Source organism: Manis javanica, chromosome 7 (assembly GCF_040802235.1).
Source record: "Manis javanica isolate MJ-LG chromosome 7, MJ_LKY, whole genome shotgun sequence".
Lineage (NCBI taxonomy): Eukaryota > Metazoa > Chordata > Mammalia > Pholidota > Manidae > Manis > Manis javanica.
Genome location: NC_133162.1, coordinates 18924680 through 18936978, shown reverse-complemented (window position 1 = coordinate 18936978; position 12299 = coordinate 18924680). Strand labels below are relative to the sequence as shown.

The 12299-nt window shown below is 34.5% G+C and overlaps 1 protein-coding gene across 2 annotated transcripts in view; it reads left to right on the top strand.

Annotated features, from left to right (window-relative positions):
- The window catches only part of MXI1 (MAX interactor 1, dimerization protein), a 79367-nt gene that overhangs the window by 42424 nt on the left and 24644 nt on the right, over positions 1-12299 (top strand). For both annotated transcript variants that reach the window (XM_037001205.2, XM_017677559.3), the window contains exon 3: positions 485-514. In XM_037001205.2, the coding sequence (XP_036857100.2) occupies positions 485-514 (30 nt within the window). The remainder of the gene's footprint in view (positions 1-484; positions 515-12299) is intronic.

Sequence of the window (12299 nt, the reverse complement as noted above, 5' to 3'; positions counted from 1 at the left end):
TCTGTATCACTTAGCAGAAAGGCCAACCTGTTTTCAATTTTTGTGCTAGCCCAAACTTTTTTCTCCCTATGTTTAGTGGAAGAGGACATAGAAGTACACACACTTTTTTTCTTTTCAAACAAAAATGGGATTGTGTTTGAATTAAAATTTTTGATATAATGTCTACAGGTCAACAAATGAGTATACTAGAGGTAGTCAAGAGAACATGTGCCAGTACTAGTTTTATTAAGATAACAGTGAGACTCCAGTTTCAGAAAATTTAGAGTTGTTAACTAAAAACACTATACCTAAATGAACAATTCCAGTGAATACAGACTATTTCTTCTTGATGAGTAAGATTATAGAAGTCTGACTGTATATTCATTGCTAAATAATTTCACTGTATGTGGTATAGCAGTAAGTAAATTAATCCCCCTTTCTATAGCCTATGCAGCAAAACCTGGCTAATGCTCTGTTTTTCTCTCTTTCTCTTTTTTCCTTTTAGGTCTACGCATAATGAGCTGGAAAAGAATCGGTGAGTCAGTGGTGAGGTGCAGCTTTTATTTATGCTAAAAAGTAAACTCAACATTTTACCAGTGAAAATACTGTAAAAGTGTATATGTAGTTACAATTTAATTTAAAAATGCATAGCATATCACGATTCTGATATATGTGTATTCTCTCCAGAAAAATGACTTAAGTAGTAAACTACACTATCTAAACTGGAAGACATAAATACATTTTTAAGCTCATTTGAATTTTGAGTGTATGGGGTAGCCTTCTTTATTTCTGTCTCTGAAGACAGGTTGATTGTGATAGGCCCATGGCTTAAATATGGTCTTGCTAAAGGATTAGGTTTCTGTAGTGTAGCTCATAAATATGACAACTTGTAGGACATTGAATTTTTGTTTCTTTGCAGTTTGTCCATTCATTCGTTCATTTATTCATGCATTCATCAAGTCTTTATCAAGCATGAACTATATGTCAGTGCCAGGCAAGCATAATGCTTTATAGAGTAAATACAAAATTGTATAAGGTAGTTTCTGTCCCTTAGGAACTTACAGCTTCCTGGAGGAGACAGACAGGTAACCAAAATATTGTATAATGTGGTAAGTATGGTGATAGAGGAGCAATGGGTATTGAAAGATCATTTTTGGGGGCAGGTCACCTGATTCTCTTTTGAGGGAGTCTTGGAAGGTTCTACAAAGGATGGTGAGTGAGCACTGTATATTGAGGAAACCGCAGGAGGTTCTGTGTGAGTATAAAAGATTGTAGCATGAGGCAAGCCAGACCAAGTATTGACAGCTGTGCTGAAGGGTTTGGACTTAATTTGATAGCAATAGAAATCAGTTGAATGATTTTAAGATGGGCTGTCTGTCATATGATCAACTTTGTGTTTTGGAAAGATCATTTTGACTCCAGTATGAAGAATGGGTTGATTGAGAGAAGGGATCTCAGAGACAAGAAAACTCTTTTGGAGTCTGTTGGAAGCCTCTAAAGTAAGACATGATGGTACCCACAGGAGACAGAAGTAGACAGAATAAATAGGTAGTATGGAGTAGAATCAGTAGAAATTGGTGGTTAGTTGACTATGGAAGATTAAATTTTAGTTGATATTATCATTTACTGAGAAAAGGAATGTAGGAAGAGGGTAAGTTTGGGAGAGAAGATGAGGACTGTATAAGTAAAATATTCTCTCTTTGATACTGAGATTATATTAATTACCAACAAACTAGAATTGTCTGCACCAGCCATTTTTGATGAAGAAGACTTCCAAGACCTTCAGCTTCTTGTCCTGCCTTTCTTAAGTAGAAGGGACCCTGACTAGCCTGAATGACTCTGCCTCATTGCAGACAAATTTAAATGTCAAGTTCTCTTGAACAGGCTTAGCATAGTCCTCCGGCTGATTTAGTGGCATTTACCACTTTGCACAATGTTCTGTTCAAATCTCCTGTTGTAAAACGCTATCAGGTAGTAGTGTAATTTTCTGTTCATATGCTTCTTTCTGCCAAATGACTGTGCCTCAAAGGCAGGGATTCTGTTTTGTTCAGGTTTGTATCCTCATTGCTTAGTATTTGATGCATGTATAGTAGATGATGGCTTTAATATTGAATAAAGGATAAAACGAGCTAGTCAAAGACATTTTGCTAGTTTGCTACAAAGCAGTTTGGCAGGAGAACTTTTATTTTAAAAAATTATCTGCCTTGTGTTTCTGGTATATTAAAGGAAGCATCTGGACAGTTTATATATGCCAAAAAGAGTAAGAAATGATAACTGAGAATTCTAAAACTAAAACCTTATATTGAACTTTAAGTTAGAACCCAGAGTGTATGTTGGGCCACATGTTTTAGATACTGACAAACATATTTTCATAAGTTTCACCCACCTGAAAGTGGTCCTTGGGAACTCTTTCTGTTAAGAATTATTTCTTAACAGGACCTTAATGATCATTAGAGACCTGGCAAAAACCTCCGTTTAGTACTGGAGTAAAGAGGTTCTTTAGTAAACTGTTTGGAATGGAGCTTTTAAAACCTTTGAGTAAACTTTCTTTAATACATTCTATGTATCACTCTACTTACTGGTAACTTTATCACTCATCATATTACTTTGATATGCCTATAAATTGCTTAATCTAGTATCTGTCTACAGCACTGGTGTAACATGCATGGCTTTTATTGCCTGGATTATACATTATCTCCAGTGTTTCCAGTGAAGGCTTTTTGTTCCCATTTTATTTACTTAGGTCTGAGATTTTCTGGCTGGTTTCCTACCCTACCTCACTTAGACATGATTCCTTCATCCTCTTCTGCCCTTTTTTTATATTTCTAGATAGTTCTATTTTTTAAATTATTTCTTCCCCCTCTCCCTTCTTCCCACCTTTTCTTTCTCCCTCTCTTCCTCCTTTCCTCTCTTCCTTGAGGCTTAGTTGAAAGATAATATAGAGTCAACCTTTCCAAGATGTACTTGTTTATAAAGGGGTAGTTAACAATATAAAATCTCTAATTTAATGGAATGTATCAGAGGGTAAGTGCCAGAAGAAAAATCCAGTTTAATAACTGGTGCTCTACTTCTGAGAAGTTACCTCTTGTGAGTTAACAAAAGCAAAAATATTAGTAGACACAGGGAGATTTAAGGGGAAGAAGGTGTTTTAGTTAAATAGCAAGAAGGCAGCACAGGAATTTTTTTTAAAAAGCTTAAGCCTACATTGTTATTACATTTTTAGAGCCTCTACCAGTTCTATTTAATGGTCCTTTTTTCCCAAGGAATCTTTTTTATTTGACTTGTTTAAAAAAGGTTAACCTAGCTTTGGCATCTTTAAAATAAATAGTTTTGGCTTTACCTTTCATTTGCTTTTGAGTGTGGGTCTCTGTGAGGAAAATAATTCACCACCAAAAGTAATTTGATTTTGTCTTCATTCTGAAAAGATATTCCAGAAATGACTTGTATTCTTGAAATTTTGCCACTTTACATATAATATACTCATTTCAGAAGCTGTTTTTTTTAGTTTGGTTCTAAAATCTTGCATATAAACCTGCTCTGAGTTAGTGTTTTTTACTGGGGCACTGCAATGAGGATTAGAGTAAATTTTAAATTGTTAGTGAATGACAGTGTAATTCTAGATGGCTGTCTTAGAGCCCTAAGATTGTTGAAGTTTTGAGTCTGGCCTTCAGGAGACAATATCTATCAAATGTTGAGGCGCATACTCCCAGATCTCAGAAGGAAGCCTAATGGTAGATATTTGGGGCTTCCAGAGTAGTTTGCTCTGGGCCCATAATTACTCCAAGATGCCTATTGGGAGCTTTAGGTAGTTTCAGGACTGATAAAGATACTCAGATTCTTTCTTGGATAGAACTTAGGGACTTATTTCTTCCTAAAACCTTGATGGTTACACTGAGCCTGGTCTGGATGGATCAGAGCATGTTATGGTGTACTCACTGTACCCCACTAAACCTGTAGCAGGTCATAACCAGCTCAGGAGTTGGACATAAAAGGGAAGCAGAGTGCCTTTAGATGTTCTGCATCTCAGGAACCTTGGTGAATCATCATGTGGCAAAATTAAGGAATCTTTGAGATTTAAGAATTAAGAATTTATTTTGTCCATTGGCTTGTCTTATGAGTCATGCTGTTTGCCAGAGAAGAAACTATTCAGTACAGATTTTAGATCACGTCATTGCCTTTTCATTTTCTTAATTCAAATTACTGATGATGCTTTTGAAAGAGTCGACAACTTTAACAGGACTTTAATGGCCAAGAACCTCAATGCTGATGGCAGGAGAGGCCATTCAACCTTAATACCTGTCTTTCTGTTGAAACAAAAGGCTTACCCTTATTACAACTTTGGCAAAGCTAGAAAGGCCAAATGAGGACACTGGACTAAAAATGGCTTCACAGGCAGAGCAGAGGTACCTGAGTATTTGTGATACAAGAGAAACATGTCCAGTGAATGGTAATAGGTGTCCACCATATAGAGACTTTCTGATACTTTTGAGGGAGAGTGAAAATGAGCACTTACAGTGTACTTACTGTGTTCCCCCACTGTGCAGGACTATTATATAGTCCCATAAGGTAGGAAGGCAGAAAGTACAGGTCAGAGTGTTCCTGAAAACTAGCCATTTTGACCATCATAACTACAATTTGAAATGACAATGGGAACACAAAGCAGTCCTAATCATGATCCTATCTGATCATAGATATGATAGCTATATTTAATATTAGTCTTTCTCTTCAGTAATGATTAATACATACTGTCTTTGGCATTGTGGTAGGTAAAATGAAGTACGAGATACTGACCCTGTCCTATCCTTAACGTTAAGATCATTAGTTTGATAATTATAAGTTTCATCTTTAAGTACCAGGATCTAGTTAAGTTGCCAGTGAGTATCTAGAAAAGTGCACTGAGAGTATTTTTCAAATTGAAGATTGAAACCTATTAGTGATCTGTGCAGTTATTTTAGTGAGTCGTTCTGAAAAAGAGAGAGCATAGAAAACACCAATGTGCATTGCTTGAAGTAAAGTTAAATGCAGGTCATGATGTAAAATACTGTGGTCATAGTAAAAGAAAAAAACCACTGCTCTGCATAGTCAAAGAGAATGTGTGCTCAGTCATGAAGGAGAGAGTGTGAATCTAAGGAAAGAATAAGGAAAGGGATCAGTGTAAGCAGAACCATGGAAGCAGGAATGTGGCATCGTAAGCTATGTTTAGGAAAGAGTGAGAAGATCGCACTGAGTGGAAGAACAGAGTCTATCAAATTAGTAGTGGGAAATGAGGCTAGAAAGGTGGTTTGGGATTAGATTGTAGAATATTATGGAATGTCAAGGAACTTGTATTTTATTTTGTTGGCAGTAGTGAGTTTTTGAGGCTTTTGAAGCAAAGTAATGCCATGATCAAAACATTTATTTTTTTTTAAAAAAAATACAGTTTAGGTATAGAAGAAGGGAGACTAGTTCAGAAGCTTTTCAGGAGCTCATATAGAAGCTCAGGTGATGATACTGGAAACAGGAGGAGAGAGGACTCAGAAATACCATAAAAGAAAGAGTATTATTTTCTGTTAACTGCTACTGTTAATTGCTTCTTGTATTTCATTCTTCACATAGCAGCATGAGTGATCTCAAAGGATACATCATATCATGTCATTTCTGTTTTCGATCCTCCACTGGCTTCACATTGCAGTTAGGTAATGTCTGTGGCCTACAAAGCCCTGTCGTGCTGTCCTGTGATCCAGCTGACACGGTTCTCTTCCTTTTCCTCAGACACGCCATGTGCCTTTCCATCACACAGTTCCTGTACTTGCTCTTCCTTCGGCTTGGAAGGTCCTTGTTCTGGCTCTTCATCATTTAGTTCTCAGGTCACCTCCGTAGAGAACAGTTAATTGTCCCCCAGTCACTCTCTGTCCTACTACCTTTTCTGTCAACTTAATATTTATCTCTGAATTATTTGTTTGAGTTACTTGACCTTTTTCACTAAAAAATATGTTTCAGGAAGGCAGTGACTTTGTCTGATTTACCCTTAGCACATAACAATCATTCAGTAAATATTCATTGAATAAAAAAATGATTGTATGTGCTGTGGAATATATCTATAATCAACAATGTATATTATTGAATTATAATGACTTAAGTGAGAAAGGTCAAATATATAAAATACTCTTGAGATCTTAACAGATATATTCTTATAATAATTACTTTAAAGGTAAATGGAAAATTTAAGGAATTCTTAAAATATAAATGAGTTACATGAAAAAACTTGATAAACAGGAACATCTTAAAGGATTTTTTATCATGCAGAATTTTATCCTGCTTATGAGAAGAGAGTAACTTTTTTAAAAGAAGGTAATGAGTCTTTCAGTTTGTTTGGATATTATTCTGTACACTAAGACAAAGGCAGGTAATTTTGTAAAGGGGAAAATGGAGTTCATGCTCCATTTGTGAGGTCTTTACTCCTTTCTTGTTCCATGAGGTAGAAATGGTAAGCATTTTTACAAGGTAAAGATTTTATATATACTTGGAGACTAGAATACTATAAATAATTTCAACTTTTTGTGTTAAAATTTTTCATGTATTAATTATGTTTATCTCAATGGTTTGGACATGACAGTGAATATAGTAGTATTTTCTAGACTATTTATATGTCTCCATTTGACATAGACATTTTGGCAGAGTGATTGTTCTGGTCTACCTTATCTTAGCACAAAACATTGATTAATCTTGGTGACCCATGGGTTAGGCAGTGATTTCTTAGTACATCATCATCTGACTACTTAGGATTCCTTGGCAGTAGGAACATAACTGGTTTTAGCTGCATGTTTTGGGTGTTTATATGACATTTGTTTAAAAACATGCACTATTATATACAATGCACATTTTAGAATAAAAGATGTATATTTGTTAGAAGGAAAAAACATTTCAAGAATAGTTTGGCAGAACTTTCATTAAAAGTCTTATGTCAACTAATAGTACCTACAGGATATTTGTTTGCATTAAACATAAGCTGTAGAGTTAGGGAACTAAAAATTATTGTAGGTTTGAAATATAAACCTGCAGCTGGATCAAAAGTCTGCAATTTTGAATTGGGCCTAATAATTTTGGAAAATTTAGTCAAAAGCTCTTCTTAACCTTGGTTATATTACTAAGATACAAATCTCAGTATGAAAATACTGTATAGTAACTTTCTTAGTATTTATGAAAAACCCACAGCTAATACCATATTTAATGGTGAAAGACTGGATGCTTTTTCCTAAGATCAGGAATAAGACAAGAATGCCTCTTCTCATGACTTCTACTCAACAGGCAGGGCAGCTAGGCATGAGAAAGAAATAGAAGGCATCTGGACTGGAAGGGAAGAAGTAAAATCATTTCTGTTTGCAAATATCATAGTCTTATGTATAGAAAATCCTAAGAAATCCACAAGAAATCTATTAGAGCTCATAAATGAATTTAGCAAAGTTGCAGGGTTTCAGAGTAACACACAAAAAACAGTTATGTTTCTGAATACCAGTAATGAACAATCTGAAAATCAATTCAAAAAAACAATTCCATTTACAATAGCATCCAAAAGAATAAAATAACTAGGAATAAATTTAACCAAGGAGGTGAAAGACTTGTACACTGTAAACTGCAAAACACTGTTTGAAGAAATTAAATAAGGCCTGAATAGATAGACATCCTGCGTTTATGGATTGGAAGGCTTAATATTGTTAAGGTGGCAGTACTCCCCATATTGATCTGCAGATTCAATGCAAGCCCTATCATAATCCTAGCTTCCTTTTTAGCAGGAACTGACACCTCGATCCTAAATTTAGTATGGAAATGCAAGGTACTCAGAATAGCCAAAACAATCCTGAAAAAAACAAAATTGGAAGACTCATACTTCTCAAATTCAAAACTTACTGCAAAGCTATATAACCAAGGCAGTGTGGCACTGGCATAAGAATAGACTTATTTAGCAATGGAATAAAGTCCAAAGATAATCCCTCACATTTATGGTCAATGAATTTTTGACAAGGGTGCCAGGACAGTTTAATGTTTTTTCAACGAAAGGTGCTGATGCAACTGGATATCTACATGCAAAATAATGAAATTGATTTTCCTGCTTCATACCATATACAAAAACTAGATGGATCTTAGAACTGAACTTAAGAGAGAAAACTATAAAATTCTTAGAAGACAGCATGAAAGTAAATCTTCATGACTTTTGGGCATTGTGTCGATTTCTTATATATGACCCAAAAGCACAAGCAACAAAAGAAAACATAGATGCATTGGACTTTATCAAAATTAAAAACATTTGTGCCTCAGAGGACATGACACTATCAAGAAAGTGAAGATTACAGAATGGGAGAAAATACTTACATAACATATATCTGTTAAGAGACTTGTATCCAAAATATAGGAAGAACTCTTACAGTAAACAATAAAAAGATAACCCAATATAAAAATAGGCAAAATATTTGAATAGATATTTCTCCAAATATTCAAATGGTCAACAAGCTCATGAAAAGATGCTCACCATCTGTAGTCATTAGTGATATGCAAATCAAAACTACAAGATGGCGCTTCATACCCACTATTATGGCAAACTAGTGTTGCTCACCAACTCTGTGGTCACCTGTTCATTATATCATTCGCCACTGATTGGGGGAAAGGTCCTTAAAACTCCACTGACCTTGCAATTTGGCATTTTTAAAGTGCTGATGTCATCATCATCTGATGGCACTGCACAAATGACTCTTTACAATTACTAAGACATGTAATCAACACAGGTAAGTTTCCAGCATGTCAGGCAGTGCTACTACCAGAGGAAAGATCGAGTTCTGTAACACATAGAAAGGGTATATTTACAGGTTTTTAAGAGCCTCTAATTAACTAAGGTATGATCTAATGTAACTAAGACCATATACTGAAAAAATGTAGTAATTGTATCAATTTCACTTAAGGTATAATAAAATATAACTTGATTATATTAGGCCTTGAACAACAGAATTTAAAAAGTATGGTTTTGAAAGGAAAGAGAAACAACATTGTGCAGACACCAGGAAATAGCTATTGATTTAGTTTTCTGATTAGGCAAATAAAAATGATGGTTACTTCCCTTTTTAGTCTAAAGATGGAAAACTGGCACCCTTATTTTTAATCCATGTAAATGCCTTAAAGAAGATAATTTTATTCTTTGTTCTTTTTTAGACAGTTGCCATCCAGTACAGTTACAGTACCCTGAATTATGAAGGGTAACTATAGAACACTAAGAAAGTCATTATGCACTGGAAAGTAGGGGACACTTATTTAATAGAGTTTGACTATTTATGAAGCTGTAGAACCAGATAAATACAGAAACTAACATTGTTCAACAGTGTGCAGAGTAACATCATAATTTGTCAGATATGTAATTGATGCATTTATTTTGCATGAAGTAAATATTTTAACTTTTTATAGGAGTAGGAATGCATAAAACTAGGTATACTAACAATAGCTGACAGTACAGAGACAGGTACCTGTTAGAGTTAGAATTGAACGTTATATGAGATAGAGATAAAATAATGGTTGGGTTTTGGAGATACAATTTATGGTTAATAGAGGAAGCATAGCCAGGATAAAATTACATACCTAAAATGCAGCCTGTGCAATGAAGTCATTGCAGTATTATCTAGATTCACAGTTTCTATACTGAAAAATTGACCTTGTCAGAAATAGCTCATTAAGGCTAAGCTTTCTACTCCCTAACCCAGGCTGCAAGGTGACAGAGGCTGACTCAGATGAGGATTGCATTCTAGAAACCAAGTGTTCTCAGAACTTCAGCTATCTAATTCCTACAGCTTAAATCAATTCTACAACTGATACGTGGGAAGAGATGAGATCATTCAGTCTTAAAAATAACCCAGAAATATAACTTGAAACTCAGATTCTAAAATTATATCTAGAAATGAACAAATAATGAAGTCAGACTTTAAATAATTGACATGGTGAATATTATAGTGAAGGTGTAGTAGCTTTTTATGCAAGTAATTGAAGAGTGTATCTCAGAGCGACTGTAACTTGTTTAAGAAAACACTTCCTCTAAAACTATGAATTTTTAATTTGAAAAAAGTCGATAATTAATAGATTTTCCTGATACATTTTAGGAGATGCGATATACAAAATTTTATTTCATTTTTAGCTTTGAGGAATGTATTTATTTGATTTATAAAACTGACTACCTTTTATGCTAATGCTCATAATAATTATACAGCAGCAGAATTCTTCTCAACTTTAAGACAATATGCTATTTTGTTAAAATTCTTTTGCTGCATGTAGTAATAAATGCAGTGTTAATGCTCTGATAAATACTTGGCTTAATAATCATAGCTGCGATTCTAATAGTTTTAACTATCATCTTCTTCATTTAAAGAAATTTCTATTTTGGTACAGATTTTGGCAATTAAAGCTTGCCAACAGTACATCAATAAGAAACTTTCTTATTACATGAAAGATTTCTTTAGTATCTTGCATTTATTTATCTTTTAAAACTGAAGAGATTCAAGTTCTTTTCATATATTTTAAGTATTGGCAGGGAGGAGGATAGTTATTTTGTACTTGTTTGTCTTTATGTAATCTAGTGAATAATGCCAATCCAAAGTTCCATAGGTGTTAATAGTGAAAAACCACAGGTCTGTAGAAGGATTTGGTAATGAAAATGGAATTTCCTAATATGGTTACTTGCTAACTAGTTCTTGAAGACAAATTTGCTTGGAAAATAATTCATTCATTCCTGGGACAACCACAGAACATTTGTTTATACTCATATCTTCTAAATCAAGAAAAAGCTGAAACTTAATGAAGTTATAAGTAGTGATGTCCTTGTTTTGTTATTATTTTTGGGGAAGTCATTGGAAAAAGGTAGGTTTTAATACAAAACATGCTTTAGGAGCTAAATTGTCAAAAAGGATACCTGGAAGCCAACACAGATGACTTCTTTGGGGATTTGTGATGCACTGGTGTGGGAATTATACCAGAAGTTGGAAGACACTTTTTCCTTTCATCTCTACTGCTGGTAGGCTGTGGATGTTATATAAATTATCGAACTTGGAGTCTTGCTGTCCATGGCTCTAAAAGGAGACCACCTAGATGATTGCTGAATTTCCTACCTATATGAAAAGTTTTATAGTTTTATGAATTTTTTAAGTTTAGTAATTATAAGCATATTAGACAATTAATTATTATTCTGCCTCTAAAGTATTTTCCTTGATAAAAATGAGTATGTATGTATGTATGTAATACCCCCCCAACACACACAATGAAAGAGCAGCTGGAAAAATGAACTTAGAACCTCACCTCATTCAAACTTTGGAACTTTGTAAAATATCTAAAGCTTATTATAACACATGGAGCTACAGCTATAATATTAAAAGCTTATAAGAACTTATGTTATAATAAGAAATAGTAAATATTTCTGTGAAACTAGAATTTTCCCTAAGAAGCATATGTGTCTGCGTATAAACAGTATAAACTTATTTCTCAGAGCTGTATACTATACACACACACACACACACAGAGATATAGATACGAATTCTGAGATTTAAATGCTAATGAATATTCAGGACCTTGTCCCTTTTGGAAAAATACTTACCATTGACTTTTAAGGAAATGTAATCTGTAAATATTAGCATGCTCTAAGTCCTGGTGGTACTTTTTTGTATTCTCTGACAAGTTTATATTTGTTCAGGCTCCAGAAATCAGGCTTTGTGGTTCTAACTGTATTGTATTGCCATGCCGAATCAGTCATTTTAATAGGCCCCAGTGATCACTAGATAAGGTGTGTGATACCAGAAGGAAAAAACACAGTGCTGTTACACAAAACTCCAAGGAAGGATGACTTAGCTTATGTGAAACATTTGTGTATAAACTATCTCAACAGAAAGCAGCTGCAGGACGGGATATTGGAGTCTTTCTTTCTTACTATTTAGACAGTCAGTATAGCTTCTCAATGATGCCCTCATTTCTTTGATAGTCTGCTAAGCCCATCCCTGATTTTGGGATATCTCCAAGGTTTGTTTGTTTTTTTCACCTTCCGAGTTGCTAAAAATCACAGTGGTGTTGACTGGGTCCACTAGAAATTTATGCTGTCTTTAACCTCTTTATGGATTGGCCATTCTCACTTCTAATCATCTCTCCATCTAGCATTTATCACAGTGACTTCTCAAACCTTTTTGTTTTTGTTTTTAAATCCCTCCACAGAGTGTGGGGCAAAAGCACAAAGCTCTAGGGGGTCCTCAAAATCACACTGTATGTCATTTTTGGATAAGAATTGAGTTTCTCTAAAATTAGAATGGTAGAATTGAATGATCTTT